This window comes from Ictalurus furcatus, chromosome 23 (assembly GCF_023375685.1).
Source record: "Ictalurus furcatus strain D&B chromosome 23, Billie_1.0, whole genome shotgun sequence".
In the NCBI taxonomy this organism is placed as follows: domain Eukaryota; kingdom Metazoa; phylum Chordata; class Actinopteri; order Siluriformes; family Ictaluridae; genus Ictalurus; species Ictalurus furcatus.
The window spans coordinates 13,412,394-13,434,242 of NC_071277.1; the positions used below are offsets into that span (position 1 = coordinate 13,412,394).

The 21,849-nt window shown below is 36.8% G+C and overlaps 2 protein-coding genes across 5 annotated transcripts in view; both read left to right on the forward strand.

Moving 5' to 3' along the window:
- The first annotated feature begins 629 nt into the window (after window positions 1–629).
- erfl1 (Ets2 repressor factor like 1) lies at window positions 630–10,643 on the forward strand. The gene is made up of 5 exons (XM_053612206.1): window positions 630–1,824; window positions 2,091–2,369; window positions 5,555–5,741; window positions 6,771–6,894; window positions 9,264–10,643. Exons 1-5 carry the CDS (start codon window positions 1,724–1,726, stop codon window positions 10,103–10,105), a joined length of 1,533 nt encoding a protein of 510 aa, XP_053468181.1. The 5' UTR covers window positions 630–1,723; the 3' UTR covers window positions 10,106–10,643.
- A 9,122-nt stretch (window positions 10,644–19,765) lies between these two features.
- The window catches only part of arhgef1b (Rho guanine nucleotide exchange factor (GEF) 1b), a 48,903-nt gene continuing 46,819 nt past the window's right edge, over window positions 19,766–21,849 (forward strand). For 3 of the 4 annotated variants that reach the window (XM_053612082.1, XM_053612083.1, XM_053612084.1), the window contains exon 1: window positions 19,766–20,136. The gene's annotated coding sequence lies outside the window, so the exon portion shown is untranslated. The remainder of the gene's footprint in view (window positions 20,137–21,849) is intronic. The other variant, XM_053612085.1, reaches the window with a different exon arrangement.

The following is a 21,849-nucleotide window of genomic DNA, read 5'->3' on the forward strand; positions in this document are numbered from 1 at the left end:
ATATATATATATATATATATATATAAGTTAAATATCCAGTGAATCATTGTCATATTCTTCTTACATGGTATTAATAAACTGTGGCTTTAAACAACATAGCAAATATATATATGATTACCATGTACTATACAGTATACATGTACTTATTTATTTCTTATAGCATCATGTACTGACTATGGTTTGTGTAAATTGAGCATAAAGTAGTAAATATATTCACTCCTTCATACATCTTAAGTAACTGCTTTATCTTGATCAAGATTGCATGGATCTGTCCACAAACTCATTCACACATATGGGAATTTGCAGCAATCAGGCCACATCTGGAATGTTTTTGGGAGTTGGGAGGAAACTATAGAACCTGGAGGAAGCCCACATGAACATGAGGAGAATGGTCAGAAACCCACCTGAAGAAATTCAGTGTATATAAGATGTATTTACACAGAATATATAAATATTTTGCAAGTTAATTCCTTTACTAAATCCATCAACAAAGTGCAATATTAACAATTGGAATATTTATGTTTATTTTATTTTAGTAGCGCTATTCCATTTTTAATGCTTTGGATTAAATTAATTAGCATTAATTGGCTGTCAGGAGAAGGAAAGTGTGTATGTGACAGAAGAAAAAAGAGAGATGGTGGAATGGACGATGAATTTCAAAAAAGAACAAAGATCAGAGAGCAAGAAGAGATAGTAGAGAGAAAGCAAGTAACTGAGTAACTGGACAGGTCTAAGACTAAAGGCAAGAGAGAGACAGAGAGAGGCAGAGAGAGCGAGAGAGTGTGTATGTGTGTGTGCACATGCATTGAGTGCATGGAAGAGAGAAGTGCCTGGAGTTAGCAATAATAATTTATACAAACACACCTTAATAATTCACATTCCATTTCAATGCTGGAGGGAAGATCCAAAATTCACAGAGCATAATTAAATAGAGTAGTAGAAGAGACGAGGGAAGAGAGAGGGAGAGAGGACTGAGGCAGTGAGGGAGAGACCAGCATTAAAGGTGCCGTGTACTGATGTTTTTTCTTCCATCCCAGCATTGTAAAACAACCTTTATAATACTGTGACATCCAGAGTAAGAATGAATTTCCCCAGTCATACAGTTTCTTTTGCTCTGAGAATTCTTCGGATCCCAGCACAACAGTATGCCTTTAATATTTTTTAAATATTCCACCTTGAAATTACATGTGTTAAATAACCATCTGGAATAATATCTGATATTCCTTTCAATTAAATGTGAGTTATAATAAGGACTGTAATTAATTTACTCATCTTGAATAACAGTTTAATTACTTTTTTATGGCCTGTATATATACAGTACACTAAAAAGCACTTGTACAAATATTCATGGCTGATTGGTTGAACAGCATCACAGGTTGGTCCCACTTCATAGCTACGGATATATGAGAGGATCGTTGGACTATTTGTAATGTAATACTTAGTGATCTGACACTTGTCTATTGGGGGTTAGCCTTCAGCATGAATATTTAAAGATATCTAGCAAGTGAATATGTTCTGAGTGTTTCAAAGGCCATAGGAATGATATTTCATGATTCAGATATTGAGCCTCGAGTATGGCAGCTGTAAAATTTATGTTGTGTAAAATCATATGTTACTGCTAAAATTAAAGATGCTACAGTATATAACAGTTTTGGATTAAAAGACTTGTGTGTGTGTGTGTGTGTATGTGTGTGTGTGTGTGTGTGTGTGTGTGTGTGTGTGTATGTGTGTGTGTGTATACAGGTGCAGTGGAAGCATGGACTGCAACTGTGTTAGTGACCTGCTCCTCACTCCACCTGTCCCAGCCCTCTGGACACCAGGTGAGCAAAAAACAAACAAACAAAAAACCCCACAAAAGCCTATGATCGAACTTCTCTGACTTTAAAAACTTACTGATATTTAGAGTGGACAAAATATTTATTATAGCATTTAAAAAATAATAATAAATTACAGTAATTGTAGTATTGAAATCAGAAATGACAAAAGTTCTTCTATTGCTCAATATGCTTATTATGTTTTACTACTCTAAGGGTTTTGTACCCAACCCCTAGACAGATCTGCCCCTTAGCAAGTGTTTAAAAAACCAACAGGTCTCATCCATGTCCTCTACCTTTCCTTCCCTTGCTATCCTCAGGCTTTGCCTTTCCAGACTGGGCCTATAAGCCAGAGTCTAGCCCTGGCTCCAGGCAGATCCAGCTGTGGCATTTCATCCTGGAGCTGCTGCAGAAAGAGGAATACCAGGGGGTGATTGCCTGGCAGGGAGACTATGGCGAATTTGTGATCAAAGACCCGGATGAAGTGGCGAGACTCTGGGGGATTCGCAAGTGCAAGCCTCACATGAACTACGACAAGCTTAGCCGTGCACTAAGGTGGGCTTTTTCATTGTGTAGGTTTATTGTATGTAGAGAAGTTTCTCTAGAAACTTTGTCTATTTCACTTAACGTTTGCTACATACACTCCTGAGTATTTCAGCAACTCCTTGGATTTCAAATACAACAGTCTACAGAGTGTACACAGAATGGTAAACAAAAACAGAACACATCCAGTGAGTGTGAATTTTTTGGGGCAGAAATGTCTTGATGATAAGAGTGATCAGAGGAGAATGGCCAGACTGGTTCAAGATGACAGAAAGTCTACTGATTCAAATAACCACTCTTTACAACCTTGGTGAACAGAAACGTATCTCAGAACACACAACAGGCCGAACCTTATAACTATATGTATAGATTTTTCCCCACTGGACACAGCACATGAAGTCAAAACAACTCAACTTAAAAGCTGCTGCCTCTGACAACAAAAGTTTGTTAACAGTTGCCTCCATTACTAATAGGATATCATTAATATCATCAATAATGAGTATCAGCCAATAGCCAGAATGGTATCACCTTGAAAAAAAGGGAAAAGTGTATCCTTACATAAATGGTGCATTTGTAATTGTAGCAAGGTAGTACGGATGGAGCCGAAGGTGTTTCTCCAACATTATTAGTGATAACAAAGGGAACCCTCCTTTGTTGTCAAATCAATTTTTAAATTCACTGACTGGTTCACTAAAATTTTGCACATAACCTATGATCATTTCTATGAGAACAACTAGGTTTTTAAATAAATCCTATAACACCTTTCTTTCTAGAGAAAAATGTTTAAAATTTTAAATTATAAAATAATCTCGCACGATCTGTATTTAGTTTCTGCATCACAGTTCAGTCATTTTGAACTTTATTATTAGCGTTATAAAAACATACATCCTTCCATAGATATTAAGTATCTGGTTTATCTTTCTATATTGTACAATACTTTATTTTACTTTATAAAAGGTTCTAAATGTTTATGTCTCCCTTACAAAAAGACAAGCAAACAACGAATTGGATGGATAGATAACTGCTTCCGTAGTTGTTTCCCCAGTACAGCGGGCTGTATATGACTTGACCTGAATCAAATCAGAAACAAATTATCCTCAATAACAACAAAAGAAATTTTTAGATTACTGTTCTTCATTTAAATTCAATACTTTGTCTCATGGGAGTTAAACATTAACTAATAATAGACAGACAGACAGACAGAAAACAGACAGACAGACAGACAGATAGATAGATAGATAGATAGAAAGATAGAAAGATAGATAGATTCAAAGTATTACTTCTTCCAGTCTGAAAGCCACTACCAGTTTCCTTTATCATTCACCAAGAAACAGATTTGCTCACTAGCAGCTATTAATTTTGAGCAGTAAGGTATGGAAAATATAACTATTATTTCTAACCCATGAATATGGCAATGTTCCTTTTTTTTTTTAGATGTTACAGTTCAGTCTCAGCAGAATGTCTGGATATTTCTGTTACACATAACAGCTATTGCTCAGCTACTCATTGTAAAATGTGATAAACATGACAAATGCCCAAATTAAGGTCATGTTTGGTCATAACAGATGTAACTGGAATTTTAAAAATTTGAGTTAAAATGTCCACTGTATTACTGGAACACAAATCAAGGGCCCAAATGGCAGTCATCAGTCTGCTTACACCATCACATGATAACATTACATGCCATGTAACACTGCACTACACTGTAAGGGATTAATTATAGAAAATTGCTATATTTTAATCACATTATTAAGAAGATCGCTCTCCTTGATTTTAATTTAACCTAGGTGTACAGCACTTTTACAAAACACTGAAGTAAGACTTTTGCCATTTTTTTATGTAGAAGAATGCCTTTTCGTGGATATTTATTTTAAAATTTGCTACTTTCCAAAGAATGCATAGATTTTAAATAGCTTTGGCAAAAGTATGTCAGTACTTATGACATTTCAAATGTCAGTAGAAATGAGTAGTATGTCAGATTGATCCTTATAGCCTGTATTATTATTTTCTCTAAACCTTAATGCAAAATACACAACTTTTGATGGGTTTGGAGCATGTATTATGAAGTATTTTGCATATCACACCAACCCCAATCTTTTTCTTGCATATTTAAATAGTTTCCCAGACAATTCCATCTTTCAGCCTTCTTTCTTCCTATTCTCTCCCCCTAAACCTCCACCCCTCCCTCTGCTCTGTCTTTAATAGACACTGTCATGGCTGCTAATTGTTATGAATTGGTGCAGGCCATAATTGGCCTCTTTGATTAGCCTATTCTAATTGCTCAATTAAGGGACAGTGCTCAATTGCCATGCAAGCAAAGCGTACAAATCACTGGTCTGGCAGGTTGCATTATGTGCACTTGTGTAGCCTACTGAGCTGAATAGAAGGAACCCAACCATAAATTGCTTTGAAATTTGAGAAGGGGTATAACAGGGCAAGGTAGCTGAAACTAAAAGAACCAAAATTAAAAATATAATATAATGAATATACAATCTGAATATACCTGAATATATTATTTAAAAAAATATATTATATATACTGCTTTTACTCTCTTTAGCAGAAAATTGTCAGTGTATTTTAGAACTAAAGTTTGCATATCAACATTGCTATAATGCTGATTTAATGGATGTAACTTTACGTCACTCTGGTCTAGTTTCTCAAAAGGACTATAATTCTCCATTCATTGAAACAAACAGGATTTTGAAATTCCATTGTTCATTATCATATACAATCATATATATTATCACATAATATCATATATAATATTGGTCATGTATGGCAACCATTAACCCATTCCTCAGAGTATAACTGAAAATGTATTGTCTTGCCAGAACATTTTTAGGTAAAGGTATAATTTTCTTCACTTTATTCAAGGTTGCAATTTCTAAAGAATAATATGTTTTGCCTTAACATAAAAAAACAGACAACAGTATGCTTAGCTCATATAGAAAACAGTTTTCATTATTGGCTCATAGGTTCACTTCATTATTATTGTTTTTTTTTTATTAACATTATTCTGCCTTTTTTTTTTTTACTTTGCTATGTAATAAAGTTTACAGAATTCTACTTTCTACAATTTCTAGGTTTTCACTTATTTCACTAACTTCACTAACCCGCTTCTTCTTTTCTCTCCTCTCATTTTCCTGATTCTTATCTCTCTTAATTCTGTACACTATTTATTCCCTATCATTCTCCAGATACTACTACAACAAGCGCATTTTGCACAAAACTAAAGGAAAGCGGTTCACCTACAAATTTAACTTCAGTAAGGTGGTTCTAGTGAACTACCCACTGTTAGACATGGCCAGCTCTCCTTTCCTGCTAGCCCAGAACCACTTCAGCGGAGGGGCAGCTACCACAGACTGCAGCCCCGTGACCCCAGAGGTATGTGAGAATTGGTGGATGACCTATACTTAAACCTATACTCCCCTGTATGCCTAAAATAAATATGTGAATGGGAATTTAATCGAGGTACCATTGTTATACATTTGCTGTATTTGTACAGAGATGTTTTTGCATGTTATAATGCAAATATGTGTATATGGTGTATACCATAATGAATATAATGAATTATTGAACATCCAAAAACACTTAGAAAGGCCTTAGACCCTTAGCATACCAGCTAAAGACTTTGCAAACAGAATTGGCCAAATATAAGTCATAAGGTCATAATGAGCTCAGAGCAAGACATAGGTGAGTGGCTACACTGATCGCAGGAACACTGACCAGAGATATATCAACCTATCAGAATTTTACACAGCTAAACTGTTAGAAATGCAGACGATTTAAATTTTGAACTGTAAATTGAATTTAAATTGTTAAATGTTCTTCCATGATTCATCAAATATGTCACCTTATGAGACTGTATGCAGTCATGTAATTTGCAACTAACAATTTATACAACTCTTTAAATAGTGACATTGTGTGAAAGTTATCTGGAGTCAGAAAGAAAGAAGGAATAAAGGGAGGGGGAGCTCTGAAGTAAGGTGAAGGAGAAAGAAGAGAGAAAAGTCAAAGTGGGAGTTAAGTGGCCTTAAAACCAAAGAAGATATTATCCCTGCCATCTCATTCTCACCTTGGCTGGTGCATTCAATTATGGTATTGATCTAAAAAAAAAAAAAAAAGAAGGAATATAAGAAATTAAAGAAGAAAGAGAATATTAGATCAGTTCACCAATGAATACAGGATAGTCGATCAGAAGCGAGAAGTGAAAGATATTTTTGATCATTGGATGGTGGTGTTATGTTAAAAAAAGAGAGAGTTTCTGCTGTGACTCCCACTAACTGTAGAAGAGTTAATAAAGAAAAGACCTCTTCTACATTTGGTTTCTTTCTTTTCTTTTTTTCTTTTCTTTCCTTCACCTGTTCTCACACATCCTTTTTTGTTCATTCCTCTTTACTTTTAATCTCTCAGGCCTTGCAGTCTTTATTCCCTCGGTTGCCTGATTCTGGCCGTGGAACTGCTCTGTTTGACCGTGCCACAGGAGCCCCAGAGGGCGATAAGCTCCGACTGGACACTTTTCCATTCCTTGGTTCAGGTGAGTGAGAAACACAAGAAGAAAATGACAGACAGTGCAGAGAAGAGTGGGATAGAATCAAATATCATTATGAATATACCAATAGATATACATACAAATCATGAGTATACATCTAATATTTTGTAATTAGTTAATGCATTTATAGCAGTTATACAATCTCTAATAACATTTCATAGAGTAGTAGTAGTAGTAATAATAATAATAATAATATTAATAATAATAAGAAGAAGAAGAAGAAGAAGAAGATTAATAATAATAATAATAATAATAATAATAATAATAATAATAATATATTGTGCCTTTCTCAAACCCAAAGCTGCTTTGCAATTCAGGAGAAATTGTATCTGTGTTTATGTACATATCCTGTTAATAAATATCTCTACTATATAATTTATAAAACAAAATAGGTTTAAATAATTTTACAATTTTAATCATGAATAACTTTCAAAAATATCTATCGCCCCACTTATAGTATGAAATTGTGACATAAATATTATTAATAGAATTTAGATAGAAATTTAGAAATATCAAGTTAATATTGTTAAGTTATTTATAGTGCTTATACAGTTTCTCTAAAGAAAGTTAAAATAAAATGCTTACCAAGGTAATATAAAATAATTATAAGTGTAAGAAATCATATTTGGGCCAGATTATTTTTATCTTCACAGTGACTTTGTCAGATTTTTTTCTTTCAACAAAAATTCCAGCACTGGTAGTCTGATCAAAGATCCTTGCCTTTCGCCAATGTCCAGAGGCGAGTCAGTCTGTTTGTCCGATCTCCTCCTTACCTACACTTGCTCACAGAAGCTCTCATTTATACACATTTGATTAGATAAAACATGCTTGACATCATATACAAGCTATAGACTGATACTGCATGTACATAAGATACTACTTAATTAGGATTCTGGGTCACAGAGTTTTGGCCTTGGTAAGCACAACAGTGCATCATATGCTACAGGTATCTTACCAACACATATTGGTATCATATGTCATATGTCACTATGTCACAACTCATATGTCACTATAACCATAAATGCTTTTAACTAAAATGAGCACATATACAATAACATCATAGAGTAGCTTAATTCACTATAAACTAATATAATTGATTATAATTGATGAATATGATTCTTATTGAATAATAATTTTATTTACTTATTTCTCAGAAATCAATCTCAGATAAGAAGAGATATAAAGCTTCATACTGGCCCAATAGAATTTTTTATCTTTAATTTTAAATATATGGCTTAGAAATGAAGTTTAAGAGATGGGAGGGACTTTGCCTTTTTCTTTAAGCAAACGCCCTTACTGACCTGATAACCTGATGCAAAGTGTAAAGGAATTTAATTGGAGAAGTTGTAAGAAAAGCTACCACTGCAAACTTCACTTCTTATTCTAGCCTGTAACATTTCATACAATGTGGCTTGTGCAATTTTTTATGTTGTTCTCTGAGGTGTGGGAATCAATTTTGGAAGTATGAGAACTAAATATTTAAAATAAATATCTGTGCTGGAAAATGAGGTGCTGTCTTACTCTATGTTTCAGTCATTAAGTAGAATCATATCCTGATTCGATCCAAGGCATTCGTTTGTCATGTTAATGTTAGTTACATTTGCATTTTAGTAGACACATTTGAATTTCAAAGGATATCCTCTGTGAGAGGTCATGAAACTGTCAGTTTGTGTACACTCCTTTGTTTCTAGTCTATATGTGCTTTAAAGTATCAGTGCATCAGAATGTGTGTGTTGGTGTGGAGCACGTGTGTGTTTTTGTGTGTATGTGTACATACCTCTCCACCCCAACTTGCCCCCCTTACTTTGTTTGTCCTCAGGTCCTATTCCTTCCTCCTCCCCTTTTTTACCCTGATCTCACTCCCATGTGTCCTCCCTGTCCTAATCCCTTCCCAGGCAGGAAGGTCCTAATTGAGGGTGCAGGCTTCAGTTTGTGGCCTGTGGGCGTCCATTACTGTGTTTTCATAAGCAAGCGAGGCTTGCCTGACTGATTCAATATTCATGTGTCTGCAAGCTACTCCTGGCCCAGAACACAGAGAGACTCTAGCACTGTCAAATTAGGCCTGCATAGCAAATAACAGGAGAGAGAGGGAGAGAGAGAGAGAGAGAGAGAGAGAGAGAGAGAGAGAGAGAGTCAGGAATGGTGTGAGGAAGAGGAAACTGTAAAGGGAAAGAAGGCATGAGAGTGTGAGGAAAATGTGAAGTACTTTATCTAACAAGTGTTTTAATTAATGCAGTTGTGTATATATTTTCCCAACCTTTCCAGTTGAAAGGTTTTCTTAGAAAAGTCATTTTTATTTCATTTATTTGATGTGGAACATTAATCCCACTACTCTTTATCTCTTTCCTCAACAGGAGCTTCCTGCTACTCCAAACCCCCATCCATGTTGGGTCCTTACCCCCGTAACCCTGCATTTGACTACTCTTGGGGCTTCAACCCATATCTCCCTGGGGCTTTATCCCTCAACAACTGCCCTAAACTGCCTCCAGGCTCGCTCTACCCCTCACACTTCTATCCAAATCCACTTCAGTCTGGCCTGGCTCAGCTCCCTCATCCATTTTCCTCACTCCTGCCTCCTGGGGACACAACAGGAACAGAACGGGTTCAAACTGCAGGAGCTAACAGCTCAGTGGGTGGTCAGGCACCACGACTCTGCATCCCATCATACCCAGGTAGTTTACTTCAAGGCCGGACTGAGCTGGGTATTTTGGGTTCTGGCATAGGTGAGAGGGAAAGAGGAGAGAACACTAACATTACAGGGGTAGGTGGAGGTGGGATTGGGGTGGGATTAGGTTTAGGCTTGGGATCACTGGGGTTAGGGAGTGGAGGAGGCGTCCAGAGTCCATCGGATAGGCGCGCAGGAATGAAACAGGACCCAGGGTCGGATTCTGAGTTGGAAATCACAGACCTGAGTGACTGTAGCTCGGAGAACGAAAATGAACCAGACTTCCCTGCCAGTCAAGGGAAGGAAAATAGGATAGGAGGCCGACCTCACATTCCCGAAGCCAAGACCGCAGGTCTGGGTGGAACCTTACCTCAACTCTCTTCTCTTCCTCCTTCTATATCCCCCCATCCCCTCAAAAGCCTGGTACCCCTGAGTCCTCCACCACCATCTCTTCCCACATCTCTTTCTCCTTCCCTCATCCTGGTTGAGCGGCACAGAGAAACAGAGACTCTCAAACTTGCTCATAGTTAAGATGCTTTGTTTGGATGCTGATTATATTGAGCACTCTCTGCCTCTATCTCTTTGTCAATATACAGTATACAGTAAAGTTATACTTTATGTATTTTAAATTTAATTTGGAATTTTCATTTGAATGATTATAACTAATTTTTTGTTGTTGTTGTTGTTATTTTCTCTTGCACTTTTTTTGTTTGGACAATTCATTTTAAATTAGAAACACCATTTAAGTTGAACAAATAAATTCATTCATTTTAATACATTCCTTATTTATTATACTCATCTATGATAATACATTCATCTTTTTAATGTTTTAGTTTATAAGTATTTAAATATATTTCACTACTTGAAAAAAATTAAACCTGTCATGCACACCCAGAATCAGAACTGTTCATGTGCTAAGTTACTAAGAACTATCAATTAACTGCATTTTATTTATTTATTTATTTATTTATTTATTTATTGCCCTGGTTTCAATGTGAACAAATCACAGATATAAATTACCTTTGAGAGATCATGTCAAAATATTGTCTCTCAAATATCATTCTCTCTAAACAAATAGACTGTTTTGTAAATTCATTGTAAATGTGAATAAGTAAATATTGGCTCATAAACTTATAAGATAATAACATATATAAATGTTAAATTTTCCATATATTTCTAATAGCTCTAAAACCATTGTGGTGGAATATGAAATATGATCATTTTTTGTTTTGTTAATTCTGTAGTTATTCTCCTCATTTAATTTCATATACCCGTGTTCGTACTGGGTAATTTGACTGCTGAAAGTTGTGGTCTGATCTAGGTGTACTGCATAAATTCTACACAAATGTTATTATAATTGTTAAGCATTAGCTCTGCAGCACAATATTCCAGCAGCATAATGCAAAGCTAGTTGCAATAATGGAAATTGTGTAAAACAATCTGAGTAGCAATTCAGCTGTGTTGCAATAAAGCACTTAATTGCATTTGTTTGTGCTGTGCTTGACAGCTTGCAATGGAAACACTATCAAACACAGACATCTAGTGGTGAGATTTGATTTCTACAGATAAGGTGATTGTATATGAATGTAATTTTGCTAATTTGTCTTTTCAAGGAATGATATTTGCCCCAAACACTCCCAAATATCTGTGTGATTTTATCTATTTGTTCCCTTGTAATTTGTCCCATTTGTCATGTTCATGCAGTGCTAAAATGTCTTATTTTAAATAGCTATAATATGTTCTTTGCGCTATAAAAAAAAAGAGAGATTGAGTAAGAAAGTGCTTAAATTAGCATCTATATATTTTATTATTGTATATAAAACATTTAATATGTATTATTACTATTATAGGAGAATGATGTACTGGTGGAATTTAAAGCTGTATTTAAATGATAATAGATGTGGGGGGGCAACTGTAGGTGCATAAGAACTATTAAAAAAAAGAGCACTTGTTTGCTGTGGTTTATATGTGAACAGAGATGAGGAAAAACATAAAACATAAAACATCTCAACTCCCACTAGTTATACTCTTCAGTCATTTTTGCAGATATCTGAGAATGACTCTATAGAGAAACGTTAGAATTCCACCAGTACTTTTTAATAGTTTATATTCACCAAGTGATAGTTTGCAGTAATGTTAGTAATATTGGGGTTTTGCACTTTTTTTGGGAGAAATATTTTGACTAATGTCTATTTGTATTGATAGTTGCAGATGAAAACTTGAAAGTCAGTAATTAAACCTTTTGAATGTCAGTGCATTGAATGGCAGAAAAGTGATTAGTTTAAGCAGACCATGCAATATGTAAAAAGAATAGACCTTGAAGTCACTGCAAATGTTTTCTCAGAAGACAAACTCAACAATATATCCATAGTTTACACGAAATTAAATTGCCTAGTTGCATTTAAAATCTTACTAAATTGTATTATAGGAAACTACCAGTGTACATAGACTTTCCTTTGTATATTTGAGTGTACACATAAAAAAGAGGCTTTTTTTTTTGCAGTAAGGTTTATTTGTTGTTTGTATATTGTAAAACTGGGGAAAAAAGAAAAGAAATGAATGGGAAGAAAACAGACTTTAAAAAATATCTTTAAAAGCAATAAACATTATTCTGGAGGTGTGATTGAGATGTGATTGTGAGAGAGTTCAGATTTGTCTTATGTACAGTTTAATATTGTATAAAATCGGGGAAAAGAAGTAATACAGCTCAAGATTACCACATGCCATTATTTTGTATTTCTTTCATTCTGTCACTGCTATATAAATGCTTGAAACATTATGACACCCCTCAAGCTATTCGTTTGACGTGTATGTTGGCCACATACAGAAAAGAGCTCTCTATTTTCTACACCTCACAGTGTCTCAGTGTTCAGAGAGATTACTTTTATTGTGATGCCTCTAGTTACACAGTGTAAATGTCAGTTAATCAATATGCATATGAGGCCTTTCGATTATTGAGAACATTTTCACAACAGTTTACAGCTGTTCTTTGGTGAAACAGATTTCTGCTAACATTTTGCATGGTCAGACGCAGACACTATGGCTGTTATAGTTTCAAAAGAAACCATGTTTTGATGAAATGGCCATTCTTCAATAAACCAAATCAATGCTGAGATTCGTAAAATGAACAAGAGCACATTGAAGTACATGAGATCTCTGTGTGTGTGTGTGTGTGTGTGTGTGTGTGTGTGTGTGTGAGAGAGAGAGAGAGAAATATTTCATCCAGCCTGTTGCTGCACAGTTGCGTGAAGAATATTATCATTGGTTATCACATTAAACATGGCTACAAACCAGATTTCACTGTTACACGAACCATGCCAAAGTAAATAATGCCTTGTCAAAACTTTTTCCCACCCACACATGCCCTAGGTTGTCAGATGGTGGTCACTTTGTGTGTATGTGTGTGTGTGAAGATTTTCAGTTCAAATTCAATTAAATTTGATTTCTATAGCACTTTTAACAACAGATAGTATTGTCACAAAGCAGCTTTAAAGGAATCCGAACGTACATATTTATATTTTCATTCCTAATGAGCAGAAGTGGCAGAGCTATTAAGAGCTCCTTCAGATGACACAAGGAATAAACTATTTTCAACTACTTTAGAGACAACACAAAAATGAAATCCCACCACAAACCGAAATTGTATTGTATAGGTAATAAACAAGTGATCTAAGACAATGACCTAGCAAGTCATTTAGTAGTTTTTTTTTTTGTTGTTGTTTTTTACTGTTTGCTACTTTCAGTCCTCCTTGAGTACAATCTACTGTGTGACCTAAGCCAGTCAGTGTTGTAAGAAGTTACATGGTGAAGATTTACTTATGCTGCTGTCCATTCAGAAGTGATCATAACTTAATCGTTTCCAAAGCCTTCTCACTCTGAAGGGTCCCCTATGTTGGGGTTGAAATAAATGGTCATTTGGACTGGAGCTGGTCTGTTATTTGTCGCACAATCACTCAAACTTATGTAAACAAGAACACCCATAAAATGGCTGCCGTGGGTGGTCCCCCTTCCAAGTGTCCTGTATAGGGTTAATCACTTCAAAATAAACCACGGCATTAATCTCCACACTCTATGTAAAAATTGGATTCAGGTCAAGTTCACTTCATGCAACATTCTGCTCAAGATTATCAACATAATATATTTTTTGGAGCATTTTTTAGCCAGGTAACACGACTGCCTACAATCTACAACTGAATACATTTTCAAAACCTGTCAAAATTTGTTTGGAAACAACTGCTGGGGCACAGGTGCACAGTGACACCCAGGTAACAGCAGTGTAGACTTCATGGAGCAGTATACCTCTAGGTAATGCCCATGAGGAGGAGATGCTCCATAGCATAGAAATCACATTAAGTATTTCAGTCAGGATTTAGGCCTTATCACACAACTGTGACAGCGCTGGTTAAAGCAGTAAATGACCTACTACTGTTCTCCGATCAGAGCTGTGATTCCTTTTTTGTTCTACTAGAATTCAATGCTGCTTTTAATACCACTGATCATAATATTCTTCTAGATGGACTAGAACATTTTGTTGGAGTTCGAGGAATAGCTCTTTTCTGCCTCATGTTATACTGTCAGTTTATACATTTTAATGGTGACCGTTCTATTCATGCAGTTTGGTTTTCCACAAGGCTCTGTTCTAATCCTTCAGGTTTTCTCTGGGTACTATTCATGAACATGTTATTCCTCTGCTATGCTTATAGAACACACAGCTGGGTACACAGCTGCATGCTTCAGCGAAACCAGAAGACAGATATGAGCTTAATAAAGTTGAGCAATACTGGATGCTGAGTAATTTCCTCCTAATTAATTATGACAAGACAGAAACTATTTTGCTAAGGCCAGTAAGCTTTCTGATTTAGTAGTAGCTCTCAATGTCCTTTCAGTTGCATCATCCACAGCACTGAAAGACCTTGTGTGATTATTGACTCCAGTCCGCCATTTAAAGCTTATATGCAATACTATGCAAAAGTCTTAGCCACATTTTAAGAGCTGCTGTTCTTCTCAAGGTGTCTTCCTCAATGACTATTGTTCAAATCGACCTAAGCTATGCAAATAAATAAAATAAAAATACATATTAATTACTGATTTACTGGACATAGCCTCGGCAAAAATATTTAAAAATATATATTAAAAAAATTTCATAACTTCATGAGTTGTGATTTATAGTGATATACTATTTCACTACTGTAACATACCTTTGATCAGGTGAGGATTACCCTTTTTAGAAAGACATGTTATTACAGGTTGTGGTAAATTTTTGTTGTGGTTAAAGATGATTAACTTCCTAAACAATGGTCAAAACACTGATTCCTATAGTGAAATAACTATTTTTATACAATAATATGTTGTTTTTAAGGATGAAGATTCTTATGGATAGCGGTCAAATTTTAGTCCCCCAAAAGTTTTAATTTTACAAACACAGTCTGAACATGGTCTCCTACTAAGCATTTTAATAATTTACATTTACAGCATTTAACAGGTGCCCTTATTTAGATTGATTTACAAAAGTGCTTTGTAATCTCAAAAAATATATTCTCTTGCTAGTTTTCATCACACTAGTATAGGGACTAAGAACGCATTTTTAAAAAATCTGTTGGAGAGGGTTAGTACAGCATAAAAGAAAACACACAAGACAGTTAAAAAAAATTAGACATGTTAAGCATTATACAACATATTATGACACTTATATGAGTGAAGACTTTGGAACATTTAAGAGTAAAGACTAGAACCAAGCTATGCCATTTTACAAGTTACATTCATATAGATTGTGGTGTATTAGTGGCCCAATATCTTTTAACACATTGTTTGTAACCATATATTTAACCAAACAGTGGGCTGAATATTGAGTACCATAGTATTATGATATTTTTAAACTTTAAATATTTTTGCCCAGTTAAAATACATTTGTGCAAGTGGTATTCAGTGCCGCATTACAAAACACCATGCTGCTTTCAAAAAGAAAAAAACGGGTAATGACTGCCATCTACAGGCAAAATATCATCTTTGCAATCATTTAAAGAACAAGTTCCCAACCCTGGTCCTGGAGTACCACATGCGACGCACCTCTGAGTGTTTTCCCTGCTCCCAACACACCTGATCCAATTAATCAGCTAATGCCAGCCCCTTCTTGAGTTGAAGTTGGTGTGATAGAGCAGGAAACGTTAAAATATGCACTACTCCGGGGATAGAGGGTTACAGAGTTGGGAACCTGTGACTTAAAGGACAACAGTGAGATTTAGAGAGATACTGTAAAACAAGAGTGGGTAGAAACGCTTATGCTTGTGAGGGAGCCAAAATGGCTGAGATAAGATTAGAAACCTTAGTGAGGGAGAATGTGTGTATGTGTGCATGGCATTGCACCCAATGTTCCCAGGATAGGTTCCAGATCCACTGACACCTTGACCAGGAAAATGCAGTTATTGAAGATAAATAAATGAATGAATGAGAGACAAGATTATTTACTTCATCCTCAGACATATAGTTCATAAATGAAGCTGATACTTGCTTGCTATTCCACCAGTTAATCTCAGGATTAAAATTTTTTAAATTTCAAACTAATCATTATACACATTGAAAATTTTGCTGAGAGTGATGTTGACTGCACAAGTAAATGTTGACCTGCTATAGCACTGCTGCCTGTCAGACCTCCTCTGGTGCCCATAGGATTATCACTCTTCCTTGCCTCCATGTCTACCGCAACCAAAACCATACAGGCTTCCCCAGTGACTAAGGCTGTAACAAGCCTTACTGGCACCATTAATGCCTGCTCAGTGCAACTAGTTCCATATGGCATAGGTCAACTGCAGGGTTGTCAGCTGGGTACCACCGCTCAACAACTTTTCATTCCTTTGACCCCGGAATGTCTCCTGGTGGCGGAGCAGTGGCAGGGACGTCTCCCTGCATCCCCTGCAACTTGACCTTGGGTTAGGTGTTACTACCTCAACACTTCTCCTTTCTCCTCACCCAGAGCCAAAAGCTGCTTTTCTCGGCCTGTATTGCATGCTCAGCTGGGAAAATGGACAGATGTTGAGCCCTCAAGAGACACAGAAGACCAGTTCGTTCTGGCCACTCATGATAGTGTTGTAGAGTGATTCGCACCATTGCTCTGTCCTTTTAAATGCTCTTTGTTGCTGTGATTCATCATTGTTGTGGAAAAGGCTTATAATATTTTTTATTTTTCCTCTACTCCTCTCCCACCACATCTACATGTATTTTTAAAACCATCTTGTAATATTTAGATGTAAAAAAAAAAGCACAATAACTCAATAGGAAAATAAATAAATACAACAACTCAAAAATGGATTCCTCCTATAGCTTGACCTAAACACTGCCTTACTAAGCTCCAAAATAAAATCATATTTTTGCCATATTTCTGTGCAAACAAAAGAAATATGCTTTAATTTTTTGAGCTGCCACTTCATATCGCCCATCCAAACCACACACTGTGTACAGGGCAGCACATCTCTGCTGGGGTCTACAAAACATGTTTAAAAATATGTACTTGTACATTCACTGTTTGTTTTTCATCATTCTTAGTCGATTGTTCTTCATCATTATTAAAAGTAAAATACTTGGAAAATCATAGAGCTGCTGTGTCCCAGTTCTATAAAACATTCTGTTGGCTTGTCCAACAAACTTTTCTGATCTTTCTGTAATGTAACTAACCCAAAAACTTACCTTAATTAACAGGCTTAATAAATAAAGTACTGACCTATCTATCTATGTCTGTCTGTCTATCTATCTATGTATCTACAGTGAGGGAAAAAAGTATTTGATCCCCTGCTGATTTTGTATGTTTGCCCACTGACAAAGAAATGATCAGTCTATAATTATAATGGTAGTTGTATTTGAACGGTGAGAGACAGAATAACAACAAAAAAATCCAGAAAAACGCATGTCAAAAATTTTATAAATTAATTTGCATTTTAATGAGGGAAAAAAGTATTTGACCCCCTCTCAATCAGAAAGATTTCTGGCTCCCAGGTGTCTTTTATACAGGTAACGAGCTGAGATTAGGAGCACACTCTTAAAGGGAGTGCTCCTAATATCAGTTTGTTACCTGTATAAAAGACACCTGTCCACAGAAGCAATCAATCAGTCATATTCCAAACTCTCCACCATGGCCAAGACCAAAGAGCTCTCCAAGGATGTCAGGGACAAGATTGTAGACCTACACAAGTCTGGAATGGGCTACAAGACCATTGCCAAGCAGCTTGGTGAGAAGGGGACAACAGTTGGTGCGATTATTCGCAAATGGAAGAAGCACAAAAGAACTGTCAATCTCCCTCGGCCTGGGGCTCCATGCAAGATCTCACCTCGTGGAGTTGCATTGATCATGAGAACAGTGAGGAATCAGCCCAGAACTACACGGGAGGATCTTGTCAATGATCTCAAGGCAGCTGGGACCATAGTCACCAAGAAAACAATTGGTAACACACTACGCCGTGAAGGACTGAAATCCTGCAGCGCGCGCAAGGTCCGCTGCTCAAGAAAGCACATATACATGCCCGTCTGAAGTTTGCCAATGAACATCTGAATGATTCTGAGGACAACTGGGTGAAAGCGTTGAGGTCAGATGAGACCAAAATGGAGCTCTTTGGCATCAACTCAACTCGCTGTGTTTGGAGGAGGAGGAATGCTGCCTATGACCCCTGGAACACCATCCCCACCGTCAAACATGGAGGTGGAAACATTATGCTTTGGGGGTGTTTTTCTGCTAAGGGGACAGGACAACTTCACCGCATCAAAGGGACGATGGACGGGGCCATGTACTGTCAAATCTTGGGTGAAAACCTCCTTCCCTCAGACAGGGCATTGAAAATGGGTCGTGGATGGATATTCCAGCATGACAATGACCCAAAACACATGGCCAAGGCAACAAAGGAGTGGCTCAAGAAGAAGCACATTAAGGTCCTGGAGTGACCTAGGCAGTCTCCAGACCTTAATCCCATAGAAAATCTGTGGAGAGAGCTGAAGGTTCGAGTTGCCAAACGTCAGCCTCGAAACCTTAATGATTTGGAGAAGATCTGCAAAGAGGAGTGGGACAAAATCCCTCCTGAGATGTGTGCAAACCTGGTGGCCAACTACAAGAAACGTCTGACCTCTGTGATTGCCAACAAGGGTTTTTAAACCAAGTACTAAGTCATGTTTTGCAGAGGGGTCAAATACTTATTTCCCTCATTAAAATGCAAATCAATTTATAACATTTTTGATGTGCGTTTTTCTGGATTTTTTTGTTGTTATTCTGTCTCTCACTGTTCAAATAAATCTACCATTAAAGTTATAGACTGATCATTTCTTTGTCAGTGGGTAAACATACAAAATCAGCAGGGGATCAAATACTTTTTTCCCTCACTGTATCTAATCTGATAAAACATTATATTAAATGGCTGTTCTTGTCAACCATAAATAACAGTGTCTTGGGAAAGATGTTAACAGTCAAATTTAATTGTTAGGAACCTTGACTGAAAGTTCAGCGTTTTCCAGTGTTTCCACCATAGTGGTAAGGATTACATTACAAAACAGTAACAGGGGCAAGGTGGTTTAGCAGTGGCTTAGTGGTTAACACATTTGCCTCGTACCTCCAGGGTTGGGGGTTAGATTCCTCCTCCGTCCTGTGTGCACAGAGTTTGCAAGTTTCCTTCGGGCCCGTGCAGGCTTGCAAAACTGGGCAGTGCCATCCATCTTCTATACTGCTTATCCTACTGGGTCGAGGGATCCCAGGGAGCATTGGGCACAAGGCGGAGTACCAATCCATCACAGGGCATACACATACACACTCTCACACCCATCCATACACTACGGACATGTCTTCGGAAATCTTTGGACTGGGGAAGGAGACCAGAGTACCCGGAGGAAACCCCCTGCAGGTGTGAGGCGAACATGCTAACCACTAAGCCACCATGTGCTCAACTGGGCAATTGAAGATTGTAAAAACATTGAAGATTGTTTCTGAAATACACAAAGCAGCCCATCTGGCACCAACAACCCTGCCACACTCAAATATCACATTCCCCCCTCCTCATATAGAGGTGTTCCTATTAAAGTGATTGGTGATTTGCACGGAATGAATAAAATTGAGAATGAAGAAAGGTTATTCTAGTAGACTAATGGTGTAACGTCACGTGCTGTTGTAAATGCCTGTGTGCTCCAACATGAGTGGAAGGGAACACATTTATTGTAACACAGATAGGAACCAAATGGCCAATAGAGCTCTCAAGCTCGGGGTTTTCGGATTGAAAACAAACAGGAAACGATGGAATGCAAAGAGCTTAAGTTTGTAAAACATAGTAACAACCTTTCAAATGTAGCAAAATAAAACTATAAATGCATACTAAGTGTAGCCGAGTTTAATAAATTACTTCGCATTTGCAATGACAATCTATCTCCGTTTTTGAACACATCTGTAGCTAGCTAGCGTTAGGTGCCTTCCACTTCCGCGTTCAGAGCGTTTTCCTCTCCGCGACATACTCCATATACTCCAACTTTTCAACCGGACATCTTAATTGGCGGCCGTTGTTTTGTTTTGTTTTGGGGTTTTTTTCCAAGCCAGTTTTAAGGTAAGTCGCACCTGAATAAAAGCACTTTGATTCAGGATGCTAATTTAAGCAGGTTACATTTTCAGTCTGTCTGCGTTATTGTTGTTTGTCTGAATGTTTTAGTTGCTCGGGGAAGTGGAGCGCTTTAGCCTGCGACCTGCGCGAGGAGTCTTTGGCTACAATGTAGTCTAAAAAAAAAAACAAATCACATTTCTGTCTTTTCACGTCACACACGACTGTTCAGTGTATAAAAATATATAAAAACTGTCATAAAGTGAGTATGGTAGAGTGGGGAAACGCTGCAGGTAGGTGCAGTTGCAGAGCAAGATGAAAAATATCAACAGCTGTGTGTGTGTAGGTGTATGTATGTACTTGTGTGTGTATATGGTGTGTGTGTGTATATATATATATATATATATATATATATATATATATATATATATATATATAATGTGTGTGTGTGTGTATGTATATATATAATGTGTGTGTGTATGTATATATATAATGTGTGTGTGTATGTATATATATAATGTGTGTGTGTATGTGTATATATATAATGTGTGTGTATGTATATATATATATATATGTGTATATATATAATGTATATGTGTGTACACATGTGTATATATTTTTATGTGTGTATATACACATGTATGTGTACACACACACACACACACACACATACATATATGTGTGTGTGTATGTATATAATATATAAAACTGGTGACTTTTTGCATTAGATGTGGTATTTCATATAAATCTGTGATGCAGTACGTATTTTTCTATATCTGATAATATGAATGGTGATCATAAACATTGTTGTGATTAATGTTTGTAAAGTATGGTGTGAACGGAAAAGCCCAGATGGTGCCCAAAAGGTGGTGTGTGATGTGGTGTGTGATTGCATGAGGATGGTGATGTGCTTTACCTGGTGTCTTACCTGTGTCTACTTCAGACAGAAGTATTTCAAGTATCCGGCCTATCTAAAATACTTTTTCAGGGTTTCCGGTTACGCTCTTTGGGGCATCCCTGCTCTCACAATGACCCACTGTGGCCTTTTTGTATTTGTTATTTTTAACTGCAAATATTTACTCCTAGTTCAATGCTGTGTGCTTGGTTTTGAAGTGGACGTTGCAGATATTTGTTCAAGCAATGAAAGGTGTATTCACTGTTTGGTCCACATAGAGCACTGTTGTGTTAATACTGCAATGAGTGTTGAAAAACTGCTGGAAAATGTGACCTGTTTAAGAGCTAAGCAGCGGATGTTGGCGAAACGGAGAAAACTGGTCAGGTTCAGGCCAACAGTCGAAATGTTGAGGTATTTAATCGGGAAATTGGAAAGCGTGGGTTTAATGCTCTGGAAAAGGTTTGGTGTTTTCAGTGTTAATACAAATGCTGTTAGCTGTGCAATCAGTACATGCGTTAAAATAGTCATAGGATGTAATGAAACGTTATTAGAGATATTTGGAAGACGCGCTCTTTAAACACTAAATTGGTGGATTGGAGCTGAAGCATGTGATTAGAAAATGCTGTCATTTCCTTTTCCTGCATGGTACTGACACTATTTTTTTTTTCTTCTCTCTTTCTTTCTCCCTTCCCCCATCTTCCCCCTGTACCTCCCTCAGTTTCACACACACACACACACACACACACATATGCATACTCCCGGGGCAAGCATAGGCTTGTTGTCTCTAAAGCTAACAAGTCCATGTTTCGGTAGGAGTGTGTAGTTTT